This window comes from Aulonocara sp. 'chitande type north' Nkhata Bay, linkage group LG3 (genome assembly GCF_057382095.1).
Source record: "Aulonocara sp. 'chitande type north' Nkhata Bay isolate Kocher_YH1m ecotype deep benthic linkage group LG3, A_spYH_male_GT1.1, whole genome shotgun sequence".
In the NCBI taxonomy this organism is placed as follows: domain Eukaryota; kingdom Metazoa; phylum Chordata; class Actinopteri; order Cichliformes; family Cichlidae; genus Aulonocara; species Aulonocara sp. 'chitande type north' Nkhata Bay.
In genome coordinates this window covers 61,835,919-61,862,818 of record NC_141346.1, presented here as the reverse complement: position 1 = coordinate 61,862,818, position 26,900 = coordinate 61,835,919, and the positions used below count along the sequence as shown (strand labels likewise).

The following is a 26,900-nucleotide window of genomic DNA, read 5'->3' as shown; positions in this document are numbered from 1 at the left end:
CTGTTTATCTGCTCCTGCTGAGATGGGGCAGAAAACTCCAGCATGTTCTGTTCTCTTCTAATCAGACAAATAAGGCGATGACTTTCTGCGAACAGTATTTCTTATAACTCAGCAGTATAATGCATCATGAAACAATATCATTCATTCACAATAAATCAGCAGTCTAATGTAATGCAAATCAGTTTAACAAATGCAATAGTTATCACCTTCTTCTAATTCAGGAGAATAATGCAAACTAAAACTACATAATAATTCACAATCTTCAATTAGGGGTCTAACTTGGCATAAAATAATATTATAATACCACATTGGCAAACTTCTCCCAATGTTTCCACTGAAGGGGTTGAAAGTTAAAAAGCGCCGAAGGTTAAGTTAGGTTTGGAGTAAATCATGGATGTGCGCACGTGTTTGTGTGCAGCTTGTAGTGCAAACGTGCGTGCAGAATTCATGCAGACATGTGTAACTGGTCGTTTTGAGGTAGAAAAGAGTGATGCGCGGTCAAGCTGGTAGTTGAAAGTGTCAGTCAGAGTAGAAGAGCATTGTGTAAAAATGCAAGTAATAACAAAAAAGTGCAAGTCATTAATCGCATCACCCTGAAAAACCTGAGTAAGGAGTGCAGCTCCTGATGAAAGGAGGAGCACTGAAAACCAGGAAATGATGTTTCTGGAACAGTCTGATGACTGAAGCTGGATGTTTGAAGTCTCAGTGAACTGCTTGTCTTTTCCCCACAGCTCCTCCCTCAGCGATGTATATGGCTATATGTTCTGAACAATGTGCTGATGTCCGTATCAGGTAACAAACAGCGTGACACAAATGGAGAACATTGTGTCCACTCGATAATATGCTGCTCTAAAAAGGCTCCATCCTGCAGGCAAGTCGGCCCAGCTTTACTCGCACAGCCTGCCAGCTCTGTTTGAACAGAAAGGACATCTGCACAAGAAACACAGCAGCCTGTCGCTCAGCACCAACCGCCTCACTGAGCGGATCAGTCTCAGGTACGACACGCCATCACAGATGCAGGGAAACAGGAGCTGTAGGTGCAGCAGTGTTAATAATGTCATGTATGATGCTACCACTTGATTTTGAGGAAGGAGGATACTGTAAACCCAATTTTGTCTGCTTGTTCTGACCTGGATATTCTCTGTTGGCCACAGAAAGTTTACCATATCTGTAAAGATTCCTGACACTAAAGGTTGTAGGAGGTGCAGTGTAGGTAAGCAATGCCGAGTTACTCTGGTCAGTCTGTTTGTTCACGGAGAACAACTGCAGACACTTAGTCCTGCTCTCTCTGTTTCAGCAAGAAACCCATACACAGATAGTACATATCTGTGCGGGGCTGTCCCATCTGGCCTGGTTTTACTCTTGTGGTATGAGCCTCTTCAAAAGTTCATGCATCTAAAGGTTTGTACAGATATGTCGAACTTGCCACCTGAATAAATGCCTTCCTTTCTAACTCTAACCCTATTTCCACAATGCAAACCAGTCATTAGACCTGAATTACATAAAAGTAGACAGACAGCATATCAAAATCTGAAGCTGAAGAATGTAATTGATTTTTTTTAATAACATATGCATACTTTTTATTCAAGCCCAACAAGATTTTAGAGACTAAATAAAAGAAACGTTGTATAAACGCCGTCCAAAAACACCAACAGCACCTTCTCTGGGTCCAAGCTCGTGTAACTGAATGGTTACCATGTGTTTTCTGTGCTACAGGAACAGTGTTATCAGCACACAGTTCAACGCCAGCATGCACCATTAGATCACATAGCACAGATAATTGACAGTTTTTTTGTGAATGTCTCGCACATTTCATAACGATAATGTATGTACTGTGAGAACAGAGCTCTGTGTTAAGCCTGTCTGCAGTCCTAACACAGTGCTGCTTGGAGAAACACGCCTGTGTCACAACATTATGGAAAAGTGGCATCAGTCCAAAGACATGCAGTTAGGGGATGGATGGATGGATGGATGGATGGATGGATGGATGGATGGATGGATGGATGGAAGGATGGATCGACGGGTGGATGGATGGATGGATGGATGGATGGATGGATGGACGGGTGGATGGATGGATGGATGGATGGATGGATGGATGGATGGACGGATGGGTGGACGGGTGGATGGATGGATGGACGGGTGGATGGATGGATGGATGGATGGATGGATGGGTGGGTGGATGTTTGGACGAACAGATGGATGGATGGATGGATGGATGGATGGATGGATGGATGGATGGATGGATGGGTGGATGGATGGATGGATGGATGGATGGATGAATGGATGGACGGCTGGACGGATGGACGGGTGGATGGATGGATGGATGGATGGGTGGGTGGATGGATGGATGGATGGATGGGTGGATGGCATCGGTTTATCTTTAATCTCAAGATTTAATAATCATACAAGAATTCTGTTGTGCTGTTTTTGACGGTTGTATGAACAGGTTCAGCTCAGGTTTAACAAGCATCACTTAACCATCCATGAGAATTTATTTAGTTTTTTTTGTTTTCCTTGGTGACTGTTTCACAGCAACTCGCCATCAGACTCCCAGATTCTCTTCTCAGCTGTGTGTTGGAGTGAGAGACTGTAGTAATGATAAACCACCAACCGGCCAACAGCTCAGGTTTGATATTATAGAGCTGAACGGCGCTCCTGTTCCAGTGCCAGGTAGGACCGTTTCTGCGTGTCTCTGCTGACTTCCTGAAGCTTCAAGCTTCAACTTGTTGCAACAAGCTTCCTTCTTTCCGTGCATCAGGAGATAGTGGAGCACTCAGAGTCGTGCAGGTAACCCAGCTGGACCGAGACACTGTTCTCATCACCTTGGAAAGTAAGTCCCCTCGCATATTGTGAATCCTTCAAATGTCTTTCATGCTCATTCTCAATCTGTGTACTGTTTGGACAGGAACTGTAAAGATCGTGAACCTGCAAGTACTTCCATCCAGACAGCTGGCTGCAGAAATAGTCTTTGACTTCCCCATTGAAACACTAGGTAGAAATAATGATGTGACAAACAAAGTGAATGAGAGCTGATGTGTGTCCTGAAAGCTGAGTGACACCTCCTGTTCTGTCAGTCTGCTTGCAGGATAGTGTGCTGGCGTTCTGGAAGCATGGCCTCAAAGGGAGGAGTTTCAGATGAGGTGATGAACTAGTAAATTCATCCAACGTTGGCTGAGCTCGTATCATGTGCTTATCATATTAGTTCTAAGTCATTACACATGTGAATTTTCACTTTATGTGCAGGTAACACAAGAAATTACAGATGAGAGTCGTGTGTTCAGAGTTCTGGGAACAAACAGGTATGTTAACTGTATGCTGATGTTAGCAGAGACGGGTCTTCCAGCGGAATCTGCATGAATATTGAAGATACTTATATTGTCTAGACGGAGGAATAATCACACGTGGGGCATCGGCTTTTCACCGGAACAACACTTAGTTTTTATTATTGAACTCTCGCGTGCACTCTGCAGCATAACAGGAAGCATCCTTTCAAAATAAAATCACAACAGATGACAACGAGGGCATACCTATTAACTAGCTCAACACCCCCACTTGCACTCACATTGTCAGCTTTACATGCATTCCAAAAGAAACAGTTTTTCTTTACTATTTGTTTACACTCCAAACATATATTTCTCAAACTTCAATAACTTCCCCTTTGTTGCTGGCTTTGTCATAACATCGGCCACCATCAGACCTGTCGGACAATACTCCAATATCAAATTTCCAGCATTAACTGTTGATCTCACAAAATGATATTTGATATCGATATGCTTACACCTCTGTCTGTTAACAGGATTCTTTGCCAATGCAATAGTCCCTTGATTGTCCTCAAAAATCTTTGGCGGTCTCTTTTGATGCTCATACATGCTTTGCAACAGTTGTGTCAAGTACAAACATTCTTGTGTTGTTGCTGCCAAAGCTATGTACTCTGCTTCACAAGTTGACAAGGCAACAGTTGGCTGCTTCTTTGTTCGCCATGACACCAAAGTACCTCCTTCATTCAGGCTTACGCAGTAACCTGTAGTACTCCTCCTGTCAGTCACATTCGCAGCCCAGTCTGAGTCACTGTGACCTTGTACTCTCAAATCTTTGTCACTTTTCCTGTAGCACAATGTCTTGTCTTTTGATTGTTTCAGGTACCTTAGAACATGTTTCCCACCTTCCCGAGTGGGGCTGTATCGGCCAAAAAGATTTCAGTTGCTTGCATTGTTTCACTTTTGTTTTTGAGAAAATATACAAATACTGCACCGGAAAAGTCATCGGTAAACAATAATGCATATCTGTGTCCATCTCGTGATTCTGGATCTATCGGCCCTGCTAGATCCGTATGTACCAGCTCGAGAGGTTTCTCAGCTCTCCTGTCAGGGTTTCTATTCCTAGTCTGGACAAATTTTCCCTGAATACACACCTCACAGTTCAAACTTTCTTTGTCAGTTTTCCCTTTGATTTTCATACCTTCAACCACATTTTGTAGCTTCAGAATGTCACTATGATTGCAATGTCCCAAAATTTCATGCCATGTCTGCACATCAAAACAATTATTACACTTATCATCGTACTCACTTACAGTCTCAAGGTAATAAAGTCTGTTGTGCTCATGGATGTGAAACTTTGTACCGTCTCTGTGTTGAAGGACGTTCCTTCCTTTCTTAAAGATGATAGTGGCTCCGTTCGTGGTGGCCGCTCTCACAGAGAAGATATTCTGTGGAAATGAGGGAATGCATAGGGCGTCTTTCAGTGTTGTTTTACACTGTCTCCCTCTGCTGTCAATCAAGCACACCTCTGCATCTCCTCTGCCTTCAGCCACTCCTTTACACCTGGTGCCATCAGCTAATTCCACACAGTGCGTTCCCGGCTGGAAGTCGTCATTAAATTTCTTGAACGCTGTTTTATCATTCAGGATGTGTGATGTTGCGCCAGTATCCACCATTAGGCCTTTGGTCCTGATGTCTTGTGGCTGTTGAGGTGCCGCGTAGTCATCGCTCATCCGGAAGACATAGGTGTCGTCGCTCTCTGCGTTGTCGCCCTCCTCCGAGGCTGTGCGTGCTTCATCATTCCGTTGTCGTCTCCTGCAAGTCGACTCTCGATGGGTGTTGCTCCTACAGTGACCGCACCACTGTCTGTAGCGGCATGCTCTGGCCTTGTGTCCCCGTTGGCCACACCAAAACAGACTATGTCTGACATGTCTCTCCTGTGGTCATTAGCAGCTGCTGCGGGTCTCACGCTGGGTTGCACTCTCGCCTTCATGATGTTATCCTCTTGTTCCATTAAGCGCATTTTCTCAGTGTCCTCATAGCTGCGGAGTTTCGTTTTAAATTCCGCAAACTTGATTTCTGATTCACTTTGCGTAATGTGAACGGAAAAAGGTTTAAATGTTTCTGGTAAACCTTTTAACACCATCGCTACAAGCAGACCATCACTAAGTGTCTCTCCAGCATTTCTCAGGGCTGTAATAAATGTCTCTGCGCGTATGATGTACTCCGTGACGCTCTCACTGCTTGCTTTCTTCAGAGAAGTCAGTTCAGTATAAAGGCTGATAATTCTTGGTTTACCTTTTCCTGCATAATAGTCTCTTAAAATTTTCAGTGCCTCGCGTCCATCATCGGCAGCTTCTCTCATCACGAGCGATAAACTCTTATCATCCAGGAACTGTATTAACTCTGCATAGGCCTGGGCATTCTTATCTTCGTCGTCCTCATCGTCGTCATCACTTTTCAATATTGTGTCTTTTAGACCTTGTAATCTAAGATGTCCCAAAAATTTTGTCTCCCACAGTTCATAATTCTTCTCATCTCCGTCAAAAACCAACCTTGCCCATCGGCCACTGGGTTCACCAGCACGCTTATTCATGGTGCTAACTTAGCACGCTAGCCCTCACCGAACACGCTGTACTTTGCGACTTTTCTGGTGGTAAACTTTCCCCTGGCGTAGCTTCAATGTTTTCCTGGGCCCATAACCTGTTAGCAGAGACGGGTCTTCCAGCGGAATCTGCATGAATATTGAAGATACTTATATTGTCTAGACGGAGGAATAATCACACGTGGGGCATCGGCTTTTCACCGGAACAACACTTAGTTTTTATTATTGAACTCTCGCGTGCACTCTGCAGCATAACAGGAAGCATCCTTTCAAAATAAAATCACAACAGATGACAACGAGGGCATACCTATTAACTAGCTCAACAGCTGACAAGAGCTATTAATCACTGTGAGAAACTAGTAATCCTAGTACATCAGAAGTAATCAGGATAGTATTTTTCTTGATACTATTGTTAATAGACCTGGAAGTGATTTTCAGAGTAGCATGTGGAAGTAGCATGAATACTGCTAGCATTAATGGTAGCATTAAAGCAGGAGTCACACTAGAGTGTTTGTTCTGTTGGTTACTCAGATCCAAGGATTTAGGAAATGCAGCCTATGTGTTTGCATGCAGCCCTCCAAAGAAAAACAGCCATTAAAGTTACCAACTACTGTCTACCTGACACTTTGTACAGAAAACTACTTTCCTTAGTGCTAATTTTCTTTATTCTAGTGCCAAATCACAACAATAGTCACTTCAAGACACTGTATATTTTAAGATAAAGGCCCTGCAATTATGGTGCACAAAGGTGAAAAACTCCCTTTTAGCAGGTGAAAACCTGAACCAGGCTGGGGGAGGGGCGGGCATCTGCTGCGATTGGTTGGGGGGGTGAGAGGAGGAAGACGGGACAAAGACAATCTGGGGAAGAGAGCCAGAGAATATTCTCAACTAATGATTGAATGCAGAGAGGTGTTTAAACAGATAGTGAGTGAAAAGGGCGACTGAAGAAGAAACACTTGGTGCATCACGGGAACCCGCCAGCAGCCTAGACTTAGGCTAACTAAGGGAGGATTCAGGGAAGAAAGGAAAGTTTGAAGCCTAATGTTAAAAGTAGAGAGGGTGTCTGTCTCCCAAACCCAAACTGGAAGCTGGTTCCACAGAAGTGGTGGCTGTAGTTCAGGTGGGGGAGCAGGTCACCTACTCCCCGTCTACATGCCAGATATCCTGCATGAAAGTTGCTCTTCGGTGCATCCGTCAGAGTATGAATGGGTGTGAACGGGTGAATGAGGCAAGCTTTGAGTGCTCAGAGTAGAAAACCACTATATAAGAACCGGTCCATTTACCATTTACCAAGAGGGGCCTGGAAACCGAAGGGTCTGGCTCCCATTTTACTTTTAAATACTTGGAACGAAGTGCTCTAATGGGGTGATATGGTACTATAAGGTCATTAAGATAAGACAGGGGCTGATTATTCAAAACCTTTTATGTGAGGATTTTGAATCTTTTATTCTGGATAAAACAGGGAGCCAATAAATGTTCTGTTTCTAGTCCCTGTCAGGACTCTCGCTGCAGCATGTTGCTCAGAGCAGTCTGGAATTGATTTTTGACTAAATAATTAAAACTAATAATAATATATTACTATATTATATTACTAACAAATCCAGGACACCCCTGTTGATCCAGCAGCTCTTAATGAAGTTTGTAATAAGAATCGTGGTGAGTTCATTAGAAATATTTCACTTTTCTTTTTTAAATCAGTCATTACTGGAATCATCTGAAGTGCAAAAACAGTGGGATTATATATGAGAAGGACGGACTCAAAGACTGTCGTGTATCACATATATATTACATCGATGTCCAAAATCAATGCATCATTAATGAAACTGAAACAAAAGTACTGAATTTCATGTGGAAGACCAAACCTCAGCATTCAGGAAAGTCTTATACAGGAGCAAAGATAATGGACGTTACCCGGAGTTTTCCACTGTGAAACCAGGAATAACAGCTTAAAAATGTTTCTGTGATCTAAATCATTGTCAGCCTGGCAGGCAAATAGCGTGGACACCAAAGTTTGTGAACGTGATAACCTGAGAACAAAGACATGTAGGATTTTAAATCGGTACCATAGGTGTGTCTACTGGGAGGCTGAGGCTTGGCGCTGGTGGCTGCCAGTACTAAGTATTATTATACAACCCTTATTTTAGTTGATCTTATCTTCTTTCCTTGTGTTTCAGTTAGTTTTTACTCAAACTGGGTGTAGAAGGAATCCCTGCAAAGGTTTCTTTTTCTTCTGTGTTATGTTTTATGTATTTCTCAGCTCTTTGCTTCCTTTTTTCTACTTTAAACTTGTTTGTATGCTGGTGTGTAAATGTTCACACTTATCATAAAGTTTTAAAAAGTAGTAGGCGTGGTGATGAGCAGGAACAGGAGTAAAACTCCAGTAAGTGTACCAGTACTGTACCAGTGTGTAGCATTAAAGTCAAACTACAGTGGTTGTAGTATCAGTAGAGTAGTGTTAGTACTAGAGGTGGGAGGAGTAGAAGCAGGTGGAGGCACTGGCTTTAGGTTAGTACTGCCTTTCTCTGGCTCTCCTTTACAACTCATCTCCTTCTCATTTGCTGACAATGTGCAGAGACATCATCCTTCAGAGCACACCGACTGATGACCCGTCAGCACTGAGCAGCCTGTACATCCTGACAGGACACGAAAGCAGCTACTGAGAGAGGACACGGGGCTCATTCGACGGTGTTACCAAAGAAAAGCACAGCCTGTCTGTAACTGTGGGGTGGAAACGATGCTCTGTTTCACTGAGGCTGTGCCAGGAAACGGTTCAATGCTGGGAATGACAAATGTTAGGAAGGTATCCTGCTGACTGTCCAGCCTTCACCTGTACACAAGACACCTGTCAAGGTCCTCGCTGGGGTTATAGTTGATAAAGCTTTCTAGCTTTTCTTGTCTATTCAGCTTACCTGCTTAAATCAGACCTTTCTGTTAAAGCTAATGCAGACTCCACTGATCCGCCCGCTCAGTGTGGACGGGAGAATAACCTGAACATGGCCTCTGGGACATCATCGTACTGATGTTATGAAGCGCTCAGTCAGGTTTTCTTCTTGATCAGACTGAGGGGCAGACTGAGTGTGTTTTGGTGCCTCAACATTCAGTCATATTCTGTAAAGCCATTTTCTGTCTGCATGCTGCACATAACCTCTTTGGACCAGAGTGCTGTGACACCTACACCTTACACCTGCAGGAGCTGCTCGGCCATAGAAAGCTGCTCTGTGAAGTGCACGGCTTTTTTGCCAGTGTTGCTTTTATGGGTTTAATGTAATAACTAATTTTTCACATCATCGTCTGAGTCGTAATCCCAACGAGGAAACCTGGAATGTAAAACTTGATGGACGCTCCAGCTGAAGAGTGAAGTGTCAGACTTTTAATGGATCTTTCAAGCATTAGCGTACTTACAATGGCAGAAACAGTGCCACGTCTAAAGCATAGGAGCCATCTTCATCTCATTCTTCCCATTTCATGCAAGTTTCTTCTCATCCTCAGATGGACAGAATTTGGTTTGCTGACTTCATTCAGTCACACCATACTAGAGCATAAAAAGTGGAAATAAACTGGTCAGTAAGAAAGTGTGATGCTTGAAAGTATAGCGTAAGGACAGCAGCAGCACTGCATTTACAGCTGATATGATGACTTCAGCATCTTTAAAGAACTGTGAAGGAATTATCAGTGCTAACACAACCTTAAGCACGTGATGTGACCGTATACACTGCTTACACTTTCAGTATCCTTACTTAAAGAGAACATCTCAGAAAAAAGTACAGTTAGCAAGAAGCTTTGAGAACAAGGCAGTGTTATTGTATGCTAACCACCGTGGTGGTGTAGCTTGTCCTGATAAAAAGTGAATGTGGTCACATTATACTTGTTAACTAAAATGAAAAAATAAAATAATTCCACTACATGGGTAAAGATATTTATGATATTTATGGAAAGGATACTATAAAAGTAACACTGGCCTTTCCATGAGAGAAACTTGAAGTACAGTATGCATGTTGAGATTAATGTTTGTTTAATATGTTTTTGCTACTATGTGAAGATGTGATGTTATTAACAACACAGAATAGACAGAAATAAAGATTTTCATATCTCTTGGAGTTTTATGAAGAGTTTGTTGGGTTGTTCTTCTTTGAATGTGTGGATCGATGCTTCTGCGATTTATATCTTAATCCTTCAATTTGTAAAAAACATTTTGAATTCCGTTTGAGAAGATAAATGAAGGTTCTTGCATTCAAGCGGAGGCTCTAGCAGACTGAGAAAGTAACTGCATAACTGGTCAAAGGAGCTTGTAAAGAAAAGCGTCTGGACTTCTTTAAGTTACTTGAAGACGTTTCACCTCTCATCCGAGAAGCTTCTTCAGTTCTAAGGTCAAATGGTGGAGAGTCCCAGATAACTGCATAACTATGTTATTCCTGCACCCATAGCAGCAAGTAAGTGAAGGCAGTGATGAGGGCTGATGAGTTCTCAGATCACTCAGTCAGTCTCTGAGCGTCACCTTTATTGTGATCGCGCACTTTAAGCTTTCATGCCTGTATTTTTGCACAATTGTGATAATACTGTATTGAAAGAAATCTGTGCACAGACGAACATGGGGTGGCTTTGCTCAGGTAGTAGAGGAAGGTGCTTCAATCCCCGTCTGCATGCCAAATATCTCTGGGCAAGATACCAACCCAGAGTTGCTCTCCGAATGTGTGTGAACATTACACAGAAAGTGCTTACAGAGAAAAGTGCTTGCGTACACCTGAATGAGGCAAGTTCTTTAAAGTGCTTTGAGTACTATATAAGAACCAGTCCATTTACATCGCCAAAGCACTCAATACTCTCTTTACGAAGTTCTCTGTAGTTTGTTTCTCCAGCACCATATTTGACCGCGGTCAAGTGAGCCCTCACTTACGAAGACACAGTCAAGCTAGCCGCACCTAAAATGTTGTTGCACTATTCTTATGCATATTACGGTACGGGTGCCGACTGGCTTAGAAATGCAGTCTTTTGTGTCCTGTCCAGAGATGGGCAGTAACGCGTTACTTGTAATCCGATTACTTTTTTCAAGTAACAAGTAAAGTAAGGGATTACTATTGCAAAAACGATAATTAGATTACCGTTACTTTCCCGTAGGAACGCTGCGTTACTAAAACAGTGATTTTTTTGCGAGAATGTCTCATGACAGTGACGTAAGCAAGTGCAACGTCCGTGACAACAGCTGTGTGCAGATCAACAATGGATAATATATCGAGTGCGGGAGAGAGTATGAGCGTGCAGCGTTTAAAGCGTGGAAGTACTGACCTTACTTTGAGTTTGATTCCATAAAAAGTGACAAAAACATTAGTGTCCGTTGTGCGTGGGAAGAAAACTTCTTTAACGGCGAAAAAACCCCCTAAACTTCCAAGCAAGCACCGAGTGCGCTACGACGTAATGGGAAAGTCACAGAGAAACTCGCGGATTCTTCAACTGACCGCGGCACACCTGCACCAGGGTAAACCTCCGCCTACCCTACTCCTGCTTTACAGGTGAAAATAGAGCCAAAGGACCGCTAGTCTTTGATTTTATTTATTTTCTGCTGTGTTTTACTTGCATCTATTTGAAAGAGTGAGTGTAAACACAAAAAATATTTTATTTTATGTGCTGGAATGGGCAGAAAATAAGTTTAAATATTAAACAAATTTCTTCCAGTCAGAGAATGTTACATATAATTCAATTTTTGCTTGATGCATAAAGTTAAAAGATTAAAACTAATAAAACAAGTTTTAAAAAGAGAGACTTTTCCATTTGATTACATTTTATATGATGAATTATGCAGAAAAAGTAGAATTGGGCTGAAAGATCTATCGCTTTATCACCTATTCAGGTTGTAAATCGTGTTTTTAAAAAGTAACTAAGTAATTAATTACTTTTGAAAATAAGTAATCAGTAAAGTAACAGGATTACTTTTTGGGGGAAGTAATCAGTAATTAGTTACTGATTACTTTTTTCAAGTAACTTGACCAACTCTGGTCCTGACACTATTGTACTTCACAATCCACTCCCAGTTTTGGTTCATCTCCACTTTTCCACTTTTTCCACTCCACCCTGTGATCCACAGCCCAAATTACTGTACGATTCAGAGAAAATTAACAGTAAAATTTACCCAATTTACTGTACTGTACTCTATATTTTCTCATATTTGAGCTCAGATTACAGGAAAACTGTAAGAGGTGACACTGATATCTCACTAGATTCTGACTCTGGGTGACCCCCACACACCCAAGATTACTGTACGGTTTCTGAGATTGCTTTGTTAACCCTCTCAAGGCAGGCGTTGCAGATATGCAACAGTTAAAAGCTAACAACCTGATCACCCCACATACATATTTCATGAGTTTTTTACTCAGAAGTACCACTGCAGGTATTCTTTTGTGCATTAGCAACAAAAACTTAATTTGAGCCTGAGAGGGTTAAGCATGAGTATGACAAAGGCTAAGAAAATATACTGCCTACAATAATATCAAATTTAAACAACAAATTACAAAATTGCCACACCTGCTGTTATTGCCAGGTGTTCGATAGAGCATTATTTAGTCATAAAAAATACATATCATTGAAATATCATCAGTAAAAGAAACACTCTGTCATGGTCCTGGGTCAGTGACCCAGTGCTTTTAGTTATCATTTTCTAGTTTATTATGATGATGATGATTATTATTATTGTTTGAGTTCTATGTGTGATATTCGGTCTGCCTTTGAGTCTGTGTCTCTGTCTGTCTATGGTGTCACCCCATCTGTTTGTGAAGCTGTCTGTTTAGATCTGTGTCTTGTTTGGTTCCCCGTGTCTGAGTTTCCTGTTTTATTGTGAAGGTCTCTGTCTGATGTGAGTATGTTCAGTTTACATTTCCCCTGTCCCATCAGCTCTGATTTCTCCCAGCTGTGTTGCCCTCCTGTCTCTCATCCCCTGATTACTGGTGTGTGTGTATTTAAGCCCTGTGTGTTCTCCTGCATGTTGCCGGTTCGTCTGTATTACTCAGTGTATCCACCGTGCCTTCTCCTTGCTTTTCATCGTCATTCTCCTCTGCTCGTTTTCAATCAGGATTGTGCTCTGTAGTTTAGTTGTTTCCCAGTTTAGTTTAGTTCGAGCCCCGTTTGCTGTTTGTCCACATTCTTTTTGTGTTCAATAAATCACCTTCACTTCTCCACGACTGCCTGTGATTGGATCCTCATTTATTCCGCACGGCTCGCCTCGGCAGCCGTGACACACTCACTATGTAAGACATGTTAGCAAATTCAGTTAATAAATAATGTATCAAATCTATACAGATGTTTGAAGGTATATTGCAAAGCATGTTTGTTTCTTATGGCTTACAAATGTGTTTGCCTTTAACATAATTTACATTTTATTTATACAGTTTCACAGACGAAACAAAATAGGTTTCCTGAACTGTTCTTCGTGGCCTAATTTTGAATCCTTCTGAGGGGGATGCATTATCCATGAAGGTGGGCAATTTGTTCGTCGATCTCTGACCCTCGCTGACTCTGACGCCTCCTAATTCTGCTTCCAGCCTCGCTGATTAATTTGTTGTCACTGATGCTGTCACCAGTTGTACACAACATCTGTTTGTCCACCAGTCTAATCTGTAATTCAGGTGAACCCAGAATTACCTGCATCTTTGTAATGTTTCAGAAAATATACACTATATGTTGATGGGCATTGTCCCACTTTTCTTTCCTTTATAAGTAAGAATCTCTGTGGTTTTAATGACAATTCATATACAGATTGTGGAGGACATTTTATTCAACACTCAAAAAAGTTCCTCACCAGCAGACTGTAGTACAATTTCAGCCCACAGTTAATAAACCCATCCAATGCAGCGTTATCAGAGAAATTATGCAAGTGTTATGTTTGTATGTACTGGTAATCTATTTATCATTTATCATGATTCCTGCTCTGATGATTACTTTCTTCTCCTTCTGTAATTTTAACAGATAAAGGATGTTGAACATTAAGCTCCAAACAGGATGAATGAGGAAGACCACAGAGGAGAATCGTGGATGTAGTGAAAGAATATATGCAGATGGTTTTTTTCATGGTGGAGGAGCAACTTCTGATACCATCTTAAAGAAAAAAACACATAAAATTGAAGAGTAAAAATAATGACAACAATATGTCTAAATTTTTTATTAATTCTTTAGAGCAAATGCAGTCTTGTCATGGTCAGAGTTGCCCACTCATATTTAACTAATTCAAATACAATTACTCCATTTAAATGCTTATGTTCTAATAAAAGGCATCGTTTAATACTTCTGCCATGACAACCCAAATAAATTAATGAGAGGGAAACGGGAAGATTAGTCATCAGGCAAGGTTTACTGTTCATTTACCATGCCTTGATAACAGTAAGCTTAACAAAAGAAAAATGTTGGCGACGAGAACCGGTGTTCTGTCAAAACATCCTACCGTAGCGTAAATTTATAGTCTTGTCTATCAATCCGTGCTAACTTATCAGAATATGCTACCTTACGTGGTTAATGGCTCCGTTGTATAGGTAGCGTGTTCAGATGACCCAATCACACTATTAAAACATGCTTCCTGCTGGGATTTATATAGGTAGCATGTTCAGATGACCCAATCACACTATTAAAACATGCTTCCTGCTGGGATTTATATAGGTAGCATGTTCAGATGGCCAAATCACACTATTAAAACATGCTTCCTGCTGGGATTTATATAGGTAGCATGTTCAGATGACCCAATCACACTATTAAAACATGCTTCCTGCTGGGATTTATATAGGTAGCATGTTCAGATGGCCAAATCACACTATTAAAACATGCTTCCTGCTGGGATTTATATAGGTAGCATGTTCAGATGACCCAATCACACTATTAAAACATGCTTCCTGCTGGGATTTATATAGGTAGCATGTTCAGATGACCCAATCACACTATTAAAACATGCTTCCTGCTGGGATTTATATAGGTAGCATGTTCAGATGACCCAATCACACTATTAAAACATGCTTCCTGCTGGGATTTATATAGGTAGCATGTTCAGATGGCCAAATCACACTATTAAAACATGCTTCCTGCTGGGATTTATATAGGTAGCATGTTCAGATGACCCAATCACACTATTAAAACATGCTTCCTGCTGGGATTTATATAGGTAGCATGTTCAGATGGCCAAATCACACTATACATAACATAAGTGGTGGCTTGTCCGGGATCTTTGGACATTTTAGTGGAGACTGAATGTCAGTTTGTTTTGCTTTTAAGTGGGTGAGTGATGGTGTTCAGTGTAATTGAGCAAACTCCCTTTAGTGTGTTTCAGCTGGGTGACTGTGCTGCCCTTCCATCGAAGCACTTGTTTGTTGTTTTGCTTTATTGTTTTAGTTTGTGTTTGGTGGCTATCCTGGGTGGGGGTACGCTTCAGAGTTTGGTAGGAGACTATATCTCTGGTCTGCTGCCTGCTCTCGAGTTCGCGTTTAAAGTTGCCTCGAGCCTGGTACACCACTGAAGACTAGGGTAGGGAAAGTAAGGGATTTGTTGTTTTTAGTGTACTTTTGGTTTTGTGTTGTAGCAGGTCAGGTAATCATTTTGGGTTTGACTGTTGTGCTCTTTTGTGTTGGTCACATGTTACTTTTTGTGTGTTCAGTGTGGCAACTTCAGATCCTCATGTAGGGGCATCCATGCTTAAAGATGCCAACTTGCTTCAGAGGAACTTTTAATTTGTTTAGGGGTCCTAGAGGAACCCTTTTAAGGGAGGAGGTGTTACGTCCCTCTGCAGCTTCTAATCGTCTCAGTGTTTTCAGCTGGTGCTAATTGGCCACACCTAGTCAGGTGTGGATAAAAGCATACCTGAGGCAAGCTTCCCGGCAGTGCACTAGTCTTTGCCTTGGTGGCACCAGCCATTTTAGCCAACCTGGTTTTCCATTTTAGGATGAAACCTCTTCTCACCCACACTCTGCTATTCATCTCTGTTTTTATGTTGCGGCTTTTGAGCCGGGTCGTAACACTGAAGATTACAAAGATCAACATTAAGACCAGTCTGTGCATTCAAAGCAGTGACAGAAAAGAGTGTGGGGCATTAACCCCCACTCACTGAAATGGCATCCAAGATGCCTTCATAACTTTAAGAAAAGGAAAGAAAAAAGGCAATAAAATGCAACAGCCTTTAAATTTGGTTTTATTTGTAGAGTAAATGTAATAGCGTACATGTTAAATAAACATTTAATTCCCACGAAACATACTAATGATATGGCAGACATCGAAACAGGTAAAAGAAACAATCATATTTATTCATTTTCATTAATTTAAAATACCCTTTACAAAGTATATATATAGAAACATAATCCAACATATGTGGAAAAAAAAAAAAAAAAAACTGACACCCTGCTTTAAACGCACATATATAAAAGTTACTCTTTTAATAATTTCTACTTTGTTGTCCTGATGACGCAGTCGTTCACCTGCATGTGGTGCAATCCAATTAGGCTGTCAGTAGTACTTCAGGTCTCCCAGCCCTTTGCCAGACAGGAGGAGACACCAACCCCCAGGTAACTCAAACAAAGATGTATTAATATAACATAAAACAGAGCTTTGACCTTGCAAGGTTAATATGTGTGCACGCCATATAAACATTGGAAGGTGTGATGGAAAAATGAATACATTTAATAAAGAAACGATATTGAACAATAAATGGAATATTTTAAAGTAGTGACTGTAAATTAAACTAAAGTGAATCAACGGGTGGTGAGGTGTGGAGCTTACCATGTGTGGCATGCCATCACACATGGCAACTGTCATGACCAACTCAGCGTGGAAACCTGAGATGAACCTAAAAAGTAGAAAACTCAGGGTTTTTTTTAATAATTCTACTTTTTGTTGGCAGTCGCTGTCCTGATGACGCAGTCGTTCACCTGTGGGGGAGAAAACAAAACAAAATTGTCAAAAATGTTAAAGTTACAGTGAAACTTCAAATCCTTGTACAATTCAGTGGTATTTATACTGTAAACTTAATCCCTATGCTGTAAACTGACATGTAACTCTAGGAATCACTCATTTCAGCCACCTTTGCCACCATTTTCCACATTAATTAGAAGAAGAAATGAAATAAATGAATCGATTAGCTCAAAGAAATTCCACTGCAGACGAGTGTTTTGGTGGTTAAACTGCAAAGCAAGCCACGCACATGGTGCAGGCCACTTCTGTGGGCTCTATCAGGGATTTATGTGACTAGTCGACTAATTGTCACTAGTCTGTATCAGACTTACCAGTCGTTCAATCTAATTGTTAACATTTTAATTGATGCCCAATGCTGGTACATTGTGTTCTAAATGTTAGGCAGCGATCTACCACCAGATGGTGCACTGTTGTTGAGAAACACCATAAATCTATTAATCTACCCTGATCTTCTTGTTAACACTGAGATCGCAGATACACGCAGAGGAAATTAGTTTCCTGAGAGGTGGAAAACCTCTCCTTTAGGAGAGCAGTTAAGTCAATGGGGGAGGGGCTCAGAGTAGAGTCACTACTCCTTCACATCAAAAGGTGACAGCCACCTTGGCCAGGAGGCTGTTCCAGCTGGGCACGTCCTACCAGTAGGAGGCCCCAGCATCCTTGGTCATGCTAGCCAGTTTACATCTATCAGCTGTGGTCAGGAGTAGTCCTTCCTGCTGCCCCCACAACCTGACTAGAAAACGGCTGTATAATGTATTACCTGAATCATTCTCGCCACACTTAGACGTACTTTTAGATTCTCAAATGATTGTCATATTTTAATAGAACATCTTTTGTAGTAATGCATTTTCATTTGTATTTAACAGAATGTGATAAATGGTTTAAGATACCTCTGCGTCTAGTTTGACAGTTTCTATTAATCAGTTCTGAAAATCAACTCAATATCTGAATGTTCCTTAGTTTTACATTAGTTGGTTAGTCTAATTATTTCCCCCTCGATTAGTCGACTATTAAATAAGACGCCAGGAACATCCCTACTCTTCAGACAAAATGTGAGTATGAATTACACACCAAGGTATTAAAATGGATATGGAGTATGGCTTTGGTTTACCATAAACAGCTGATGTAAGGACATCATTAATGTACTCTGTCCAATGAACACTGGAAACAAGACTGCACTGACCTTGCTGGCAAACCTCAATGAGTTCAGAGTTTCCCCAAAGCTGTCGGGCTCCGGAGCAATGTTAACAAACATCAAGCTGCAAATAAAGACATCCAAAATTAGTGCCAAAGAATAAACAGTCACAATCTGAAGTGATGAGATCAAACGCTGTTAAATATTTTTTGGGGATAAATTCCTTCAGTTTTATGTGTCGTCATTATAAAGATTTGTGATGTCAACAAACTCACGTTTTGCCGTTTCCCCCCCAAACATCCCTGAAGGAGGTACGTGAGCTTCAAGTTCCTGTAAGCTACGTAAGTCTCCTGGAACACAAAGGCCAAAAAAATCATTAATACTGTAAATGTAAAGAAAGCAGGTGTGACATCTAAGACTACAGAAACTGCAGCTGCAGACCTTTTTGGCCAGAGCGGCGATAACGACGCCCAGGTTGGACAGTGAGCTGTTGATGGCGGTCATCTCTTTGAAACGGTCACCCTGAGACTGGCTCTTCACCATTCGCTCACTGCCAGCCAAGTCCACCAGGCACAGAGTGGCTACACACACAGAGAAAACCAACTCTTATAGGAAGCAGTGATCCGTTTTTCCTTCCATTAAAGGTAGTTTTAATACTTTACAAAACACTTGTTTTAGCGCTCAGGGGCTCAAACATTAACGTTGAGTCATCAGAGCAGATTTTGCACTGGTTACAGTAACAATAACTAACCAGACTAAATATTATAGATCCAAAAACAAGAAGCCACATTCCTGATGCTGGTACTTCCAGTGTGATTATACTCATGTTACGACCCGGCTCAAAAGCCGCAACATAAAAACAGAGATGAATAGCAGAGTGTGGGTGAGAAGAGGTTTCATCCTAAAATGGAAAACCAGGTTGGCTAAAATGGCTGGTGCCACCAAGGCAAAGACTAGTGCACTGCCGGGAAGCTTGCCTCAGGTATGCTTTTATCCACACCTGACTAGGTGTGGCCAATTAGCACCAGCTGAAAACACTGAGACGATTAGAAGCTGCAGAGGGACGTAACATTCAGTATTGATATTTGTAAATGTAAACTATGAGGATTTATTTATTTTTAATTATTTTCTTTTTTTTTTCTTTTTTTTCCCTCTTTTTTTCTTTTTCCAAATAAATGTCCCGATTGAGTAATGAAACTAACCCAAAGGAGAATTCTAACAATATTAGACAGGCCATTCAATATGCTTTATCGTGGACAACTCGTGGCTAAACCCCCCCCCCCCCACACACACACACACACACACACACACACACAAACCTCTAATCAAACATGAAAACGGATAATCCAGCTGAAGCTTCAGACAGCCGTCAGACAGTGAAACACTGCCATCTGCTGGACTCGAATAACAAAGACGCTGCTTTGACGGGTGAGGGAGTTTCAACAAGTCTGCAACGACTCAAGCATCAAACTACAGAACTATTCTAGCGGACATGGTGCTCTAATGACTGCTTCATTAACGCAGCTCAGAAAGGATCAAACATATCAATAAATCATAAAACACAAAACGTCTCTTATTGCCCGGGGCTCAGGAAGTGAGTGTGTTCCTTATAGCCTATTAAACCTTAGCAGGTTATTTTGATGTGTTACAGATGAAACAGCTATCCAGTAACATTCAGCTACAAAAACGCTTTTTTATAATTACTTTTTTACAGCTTCGCACTTTTACACAAGTTTTATCATCAGTGTCACAATGGCTGCTGCTAAAATTGAGTACAAGATATTTGTTGGCCTGATTAAAAGGTCTTGATGCGTGCTCAATCATCAGGGAAGTAAATCTCCAAAAGTTGATTCTGTTCTTCTGGACGTAGCGTTTTCAGTCAGAGAAACCAGCCGACTGAAGGAACAATGGGCTGGGAGGTCAGTTCCTTAATCATGATTATGCAAATTCTCATGACCATTGATCAACAACCACTGATCAATGGTCTTGAGTACCATTCACAGAGAGTTGGAGAACGGCTGCAATCACAGCATTGTAAGATGGTGACAGATGTACCCTTAGGCCCCCTCCTTGATTCAGAGAGGGTCTTTCCCTTTTCACGTAAATGGCCTCCTTGACTCCGCCCTCAAACCAGCGTTCATTGCAGTTATTGTTGACAATCACATTGTGTCGTGTAACCATCCAGCTCACATATTCAATGTAAATGATTTGTTGAACTGAAGACATGATGAATGTTCCTGCATTAAAACACATCCAGCCTAGTGTTCTCACTCTCCCTAAATGGATCTGTTACATTAGTGATATATGGGAGTTGTGTTTCAGTCTTTTCCACATGAGGACATTTACATTTAGTTTTTGCTTTACTGATGAGTGGCTGGTTAACCTGCAGTGGTTGAAGTATGTGTCGGTCGTCTGGAAGAGTAGGTGTAGAAGACGTCTTTAATGAATGTAATGCTCTGAAGGTGTCAGTGATTACTGTGAATTCATTATAAAAGTGGATTTCAGTGAATAAAGTGAATAAAGACAGGCCCTCATGGTGACGCTCAGGTGTCCATAAAGTGTAACAGGAGAGCTTTGTCATACTTTCAGATATTTTACATGAGCCAGTCTTTCAAAAATTACATAAATAAATAATTCATTCATTCATCCACAGGAAACACAATGCTCATATCTGAAAGTAAACTCTGATATATATCCCCAACTAGAGTTACTACTAAATAAAGGATCGCCCCAAAATGACTAAATATATAAAGACACTCTCCAGAAGAAGTTAAAGGGATTTTATTTATTGTACAAGCAATATCTTCATAAGAATTACAAATTCTGCAGACATATTACCTTCTTACTGAACCTGAATAACTCACACACAGACGTGTCTGCTGCTTATCTTTGTTCAAACATGATGTTTTATCTTCTCTTCAAAACACATTACTCATCTTTCTGGCATCGTGTTACATGAAAACACCTGCATTCTACCTGTGTCATTGTACCACAAAGACAATGATTGCAACACTGTGCTTGCAAAATAGAAGAAATAAGACGACCAGCAAATACATAAAAGATGGTAAAAGTGATTCCATCTTTGTGTCTCCTCCCATTGTTTCCCCAGTCTGTCTAGTTCCCATATTCCCAGGACACCGCTGGACAACAAGTGGGTATTCCAAGACTGAGAGACAGCCAGAGTTGGCAAAAGATCAGACATTCTCCACTTAAGTAGAAGTAAAAATACTATTGTTCCAGTGAAAGTTAAAGTACTGATTCAACTTCATTACTCAGCTAAAGCAAAAAAGTACAGGCTCGAAGCGCTTACAGAGAAAAGCAGACAACAGAATACAACAGAATGCTGATGGCGGCAGTAACACACACTTGGAGGAGAGGCTCCAGCCGTCCATTCCAGCCCTATCCCTAACATTAACTCTAACCATAACTTTAACCTTAACCCTATCAGGTCTTGTTTTACAAAGCGATTCATGATTAGAACAAAAAACACATTTACACATACCGATGATTTGTCACATAGCATCGTTACCTGTTGGGATGAGAACGTGTTGTTTCCAGAGCACCACAAATTGGGGTGTCTGTAGCTCAGGTAGAGCAGGAAACCTACTAATCAGAAAGTTGCTGGTTCAATCCCCGCCTGCTCCAGCCTGCATGCCAAATATCCTTGGGCAAGACGCTAACCCCAAGTTGCTCTCCGATGCATCCATCGGGAGGATGAATGCGTATTAATGTTAGATAGAAAGCACTTACAGAGAAAAAGCATAGAAAAAAGTGAGTGCATGAATGAGGCAAGTTGTAGAGAGTAGAAAGGTTTTATACAAGAACCAGTTCATTTACCGTTATATTTTAGTTTCATTTTCAGTTCTGTACTTTTTACATGTAATATTGATTCATTAGATTGACTACATGTATTAGACCTAACTTGCTGACAGCAAATTTAAACAACCGTAATAATTTATTTTCAGCGTCTGAAATATTTATTTAGTTTGTTTTTTGTTTTCTTTTTGGCTCCTGATATTAGTCAACTACTATTTGTCAATGTTGAACTAATAATGAATCTAAGAAAAGCTATTTGTCACGGTTGGCCAGCGTCAACCGTGGGGATGTGAGGAAGGAGGAGCCAGGCACGGAGCTCTGAATGCAAGCAGTGCGTTTATTTACAGTGAATGGAAAATAACAATAAATCCGCAGTGCGTTCCCGACTCCCGTGAAATGTCCTCTTCCCAGTGCTAGTGTTCCTTGTCTCCGCTCCTCAGTGTCTGAGCACCCCGTGCTCGCTGCCCTCTCGTCTCCACGCTTCTCCTGGGGAGATAACAAACAGGCAGCCGTAAGACACATACAATGCGGCAGACTATCCGTACTGACTGGCCGAGAGACTAACGTGAAGTCACGCAATGATCCAGCGTCAGAGAGAGCGCCACCGCATTCTCAAGTAGCTCCTCCGACAAGGCTTGATCAGCTGCGTGATGGTCTTCAAGTGTGGCCAACAGGCACGTGCAGAGGGGGGGGCTAGAGGGGCTTGAGCACCCGCCCCTTTCCTGATGTTTGCCCAAAGTGCCCTTTTGTTGAGGCAACTTTTAAAAAAAAAATTTTATTTTTAAAATTTTTTATGTGTGTGTGCGTGCGGAGTCCTGTCTTTGCCCCTCAACAATAATATTTAACTATTAATCACAGTTTTGCTAAATGAAAGGATCTGGCTTGCATCAGTCACATGATCACATTTAACCAATGATCGCCCTTGACGTCAGAACGCGCTGGTTACGAGCCGGGAACGAGCTCACAAAGAGCACGCGCATTTTTAGCAGTCCGGAGCTGTAGGAGAAACACAAGTTAACTCAGAGACACAGACTGATGCGACACAACCAGTAAGTAGGTGTACAGCGTACACTGTAGTGTGTAGCACACAGGAGTATCAGCTTATTACGTACACGTTGGTAAGCTGTCTTGTTGCAACTGACGAACTGAAACAAACGAGCGTGCTGTGTGTGCAACAGCGCGACAAACATTACCTGTCCTTTTATTAACTGCACAAGTAGTGCTGGTCATAGCTGCTGGCTACCTGTGTAAGGCTGTCATGGGTCTGTAGCTCTGTCACCGTTTTAGGGAACATATTTAGTTTTAAAGTAAGTTTCCGGGCTTTTCCTGCCTTTCTGGGGGGATTATATTTCACTAAAAATGATCTAATATGCATGTCCACATAATAATTATAATATATTAAACACACGCTGTATTTTAAAGAACATACATTAAGAAGCAGATTATATTAGATTTATATTTTAAATAAGACAAAATTTGGATTTTACAGCAGTAAAATGATTGTATCTCTACAATTTAAACATGTAATAAGCTTTGCCCTGCACAGAGTGGATAGTGAAACAAATGGAATCATCATAAACACATTATCCATCCATCCATCTTCATCCGCTTTATCCGAGGCCGGGTCGCGGGGGCAGCAGCCTAAGCAAAGAGGCCCAGACCTCCCTCTCCCCAGCCACCTCCTCCAGCTAAATACATTATTTCATATTTATTACTTCCCCCTCCTCATTGCTTTATTATTGTAGCTCTAGTAATAAATAATAATGTAAGGATTCTGGATCAGTGCGATGCCCATAGTATATACAGTATTCTGAAGAAGGTCTAAAATGTCACTGTGTGTGCGTGCATGTGTGTGTTTTATTTAGATGGATTTAAAAAAATATTACTCATGATATAACATTGTGCAGACATGGCTGGTAAGGACATGAGGAGGAAACAGCAGGAGCTGTGTGAGGCTACTAAAGGCAGGGCTATAACATTTTTCTGTCATCATTTTATTATAGATTAAGTGCAGGAGTTGTTAGGTGTGGATAATTAGATTAAAGTTTATTGCAATAGCAAGTTGTGCCTTGTTCTCACATAGACAGCAAGTGGAGAGTGATATATGAAATGATGGGATGGAAGGAAGAAGAGAAGCAAAGAGTGATTCACAGGCAGAGCCTAAATTATTTCTCACAGTTTTTTGTTGCCTTATGGTTCCAAGCGCTGTCACCAATCTTTGTATTTTGTTATTATCTCATGACCCTTGTTTAATCAGCTACCATCTCTCCTATGGACTTTTTAATGTCTACAGTCTCAGATCAACACAGCCCTGCCCTTCCCATATTAGATTCTTGATGAATGTGTGTTGTTGTTATTCAGCCTGGTTCAATGTGCCCCTTTTTAACTTTGAGCACCCGCCCCTTTAAACCTCTCTGCACGGCCCTGGTGGCCAACCACCTGGCAGGGCCACACCCACCAGGCCTGAAGGTGCCTGTAAACAGGTGCTCTCAGAAACTCCGGCATCCACACACACACACAGATATACCTGCAAGCAGGGAGAACGAGGGACAGCACACCAAAAACACACATGTCCATAACTGCTGGGTCGTTTAGACTCCTGAGCTGTGCACGAGGGGTCGAACACCCACTGGAAGGCCGGGCACTGGTTTTCAACCGTAATATACCTGATGTGCTCAGGTAACCTGTAGCGCCATGAAACCACTGTCACACCAGGGCGCATAAGAAATGATGCTTTAAGAGACTGATGGGATCGGGCAGCAGGGAAAACATCCACAAAATGCTACTTTCAGTTTGACTCCCTAAGACTACCTAAACTAAGTAGAGTCATTACATGCTTGTTAAAAGCAAACTCTCATATAGTTTTTAATGTGCTTCTTTCATTACAATGACTAGATAAAGAATGTGGCCCTGTCTCTATTTAACACTGGCTACCCCAAAATGTTTCCAAACCTACAACCGTAACTTTCACTGAGAGATTTTTAGATACGGTTATTGAAGCTGTGGGGTTAATTTTTTAAGTAACATGAGAGAGAGGCAGCAGCATACTGTTAGATTATAATATTATTTTATGCCATGTTATACCCCTAACTAAAGATTGTGAATTATTATGTAGTTTTAGTTTGCATTATTCTCCTGAATTAGAAGAAGCTGACAACTATTGCATTAGTTAAACTGATTTGCATTACATTAGACTGCTGATTTATTGTGGATGAATGATATTGTTTTATGATGCATAATACTGCTGCAGAAAGCCATCGCCTTATTTGTCTGATTAGAAGAGAACAGAGCATGCTGGAGTTTTCTGCCCCAACTCAGCAGGAGCAGATAAACGGGGAGCCAAGGTCGTAGCTTAGGCGCCGTGTGAGAGAAAAGCATGTGAATTGTTATTGATGTTGTTATTGTGGTTTTTTTCTCTTGTCTCTTGTCTCCATCCCCATATTTTGAACCATAACAATACACACAGAGCATCAGTGATAGAAAGCTAGGCTAACATAGGGTAGCTACCTGTTCAAGGAGAAACATGTATAGGCCCATCTCAAGTGCCAGTGAACATCTAAATGATTCAGGGAAGACTTTGGAGAAAGTGCTGTGGGGAGATGAAACCAAATTCCAATTATGTGGCTTTAACTGACCTTTTGAAATACGAGTGTGATGCAAAAAATAGCATCCCCGCAGTCAAGCAGAGAGATGGAAACATTATGATGTGGGCTACAGGACGACTTAGTCGGGGTTCCAAGCAGTCAGGAAATGTGACATCGTCAGACTGCAGGCCACGGATTGGCTTGTCAGTCGCGGCACTCAATGAGTCATGAGACGGTGTCTTTCACTAAAATCAAAACTGCAGTTTTTTAAAAACCCTGCAACAAGGCAAATAGCTGCACAACACCGTGGTTTCCAAGTGTGACAAAAAGCCACAGATACATCATTCACACATTCACACACTGGTGATGGCAGCTACATTGTAGCCACAGCTGCCCTGGGGCGCACTGACAGAACATTGCAGAACCTTCAGCACCTCGTATGAAAAATATTTGACTGTGTGCATGCTTTTAGCACTGTTTGGATTTGAGAAAATCTAAAATAAATCGAAATTTGCTTTTAGAAGTTGTTTTATAAAGTTCAGTGGTATATTATGCATACAATAGGACATCTATTTAGATTTACATCTTCCACAGAAAAAACTGCACATTACTGAAACTTAGTATACTGGACTTTGTTGTTGTCCCACACAGGTTCAATTTCGAGTGGTAGATGGCTCAGTGCTCAGTCAACCAAGATTTTATGATAGTGGGCACAATGAGATAGATAAGCTGCTTGTAAACAGTACTTTTATGCTCTCTTTTTCCATTTGGATAAGAAAGAAAGAACCAGGAAACAAAGGCAAACAAATAATCTGTGCCTTTATCCCAGATTCACATTATAGGAACAGCTGCTCAATGACCACTGTAGTCTTTGCTTACAGCACTTTTATCTAGATCTATGCAAAGTGATCCACTACACCTACTTTTACAGTTAAATCATTTTATGAGCACTGATGCCATTTTAATCTGAGTTTCTACTCAAATACAATCAGTAAAGAAAAACACAGTCTGTGACGTTTGTTTTGAAGGAAAAGGTATTCCCTGCAAATGTTTATCTGTGTGAGACTATTCAGAAAACAGTCATTTTGTTTTATAGGTGAGACACTTGGCCTCTTTTTTCCTTGTTCTACGTTTGTCTTTTGTCCGATTACTCTGGAACACAAGATGGAAAACTGATATTCTCATGTTAAAAATATAGAAAAAGGATTTTATCACCCATAAATGTTAACTTCTCATGCCTCTAAGCACAAGCAGGAGCAGAAGTGCCCTCTGCAGTTTGTGTGTGGAAGTGCAAAAGCTTACAGCACCTGGTATTCCCAGGCGGTCTCCCATCCAAGTACTGACCAGGCCCGACCCTGCTTAGGTCACGATATCGGGCAAGCAGAGCTGAAGAGGAGGATGCAGGAGGCCTGTGTGTGTTCAGCAGCCTGCTGCATTGGAGTTTGCCTGGTAACAGATGACTCAAACAGCCCACACACCCGCTGGACGTGACCGCAAACATGCCCCCCTACACCTTTTACATAGCCCGGCTGCTCGAGTTCTTTTGCTGGTTTTTCCCGCGACCCCCCACCTTCTTC

At 41.4% G+C, this 26,900-nt stretch overlaps 3 protein-coding genes and 1 long non-coding RNA gene across 5 annotated transcripts in view; 2 read left to right on the top strand and 2 right to left on the bottom strand.

Moving 5' to 3' along the window:
• Nucleotides 1-26,900, bottom strand: part of LOC147336466 (protein NLRC3-like) — a 98,668-nt gene that overhangs the window by 36,482 nt on the left and 35,286 nt on the right. The gene's annotated exons all lie outside the window — the stretch shown is intronic.
• The window catches only part of LOC147336467 (protein NLRC3-like), an 81,627-nt gene that overhangs the window by 19,456 nt on the left and 35,271 nt on the right, over nucleotides 1-26,900 (bottom strand). The gene's annotated exons all lie outside the window — the stretch shown is intronic.
• Nucleotides 389-2,886, top strand: LOC147336469 (mitogen-activated protein kinase kinase kinase kinase 2-like). Of its 2 annotated transcripts, XR_015128281.1 has the most exons (6): nucleotides 389-792; nucleotides 872-995; nucleotides 1,155-1,213; nucleotides 1,298-1,401; nucleotides 2,533-2,670; nucleotides 2,759-2,886. XR_015128281.1 is itself a non-coding variant. In XM_086285371.1 (5 exons), the coding sequence occupies exons 1-5, from the start codon at nucleotides 780-782 to the stop codon at nucleotides 2,581-2,583; spliced, it is 351 nt and encodes a 116-aa protein (XP_086141497.1). In that variant the 5' UTR covers nucleotides 389-779; the 3' UTR covers nucleotides 2,584-2,886. The 2 variants fall into 2 exon arrangements, 1 of the variants encoding a protein (XP_086141497.1); XM_086285371.1 differs by having other exon boundaries at nucleotides 2,533-2,886.
• On the top strand, nucleotides 2,911-9,965 carry LOC147336468 (uncharacterized). Its single transcript, XR_015128282.1, has 4 exons — nucleotides 2,911-2,992; nucleotides 3,075-3,140; nucleotides 3,244-3,299; nucleotides 8,435-9,965. It is a non-coding gene; the product is annotated as an uncharacterized LOC147336468 (long non-coding RNA).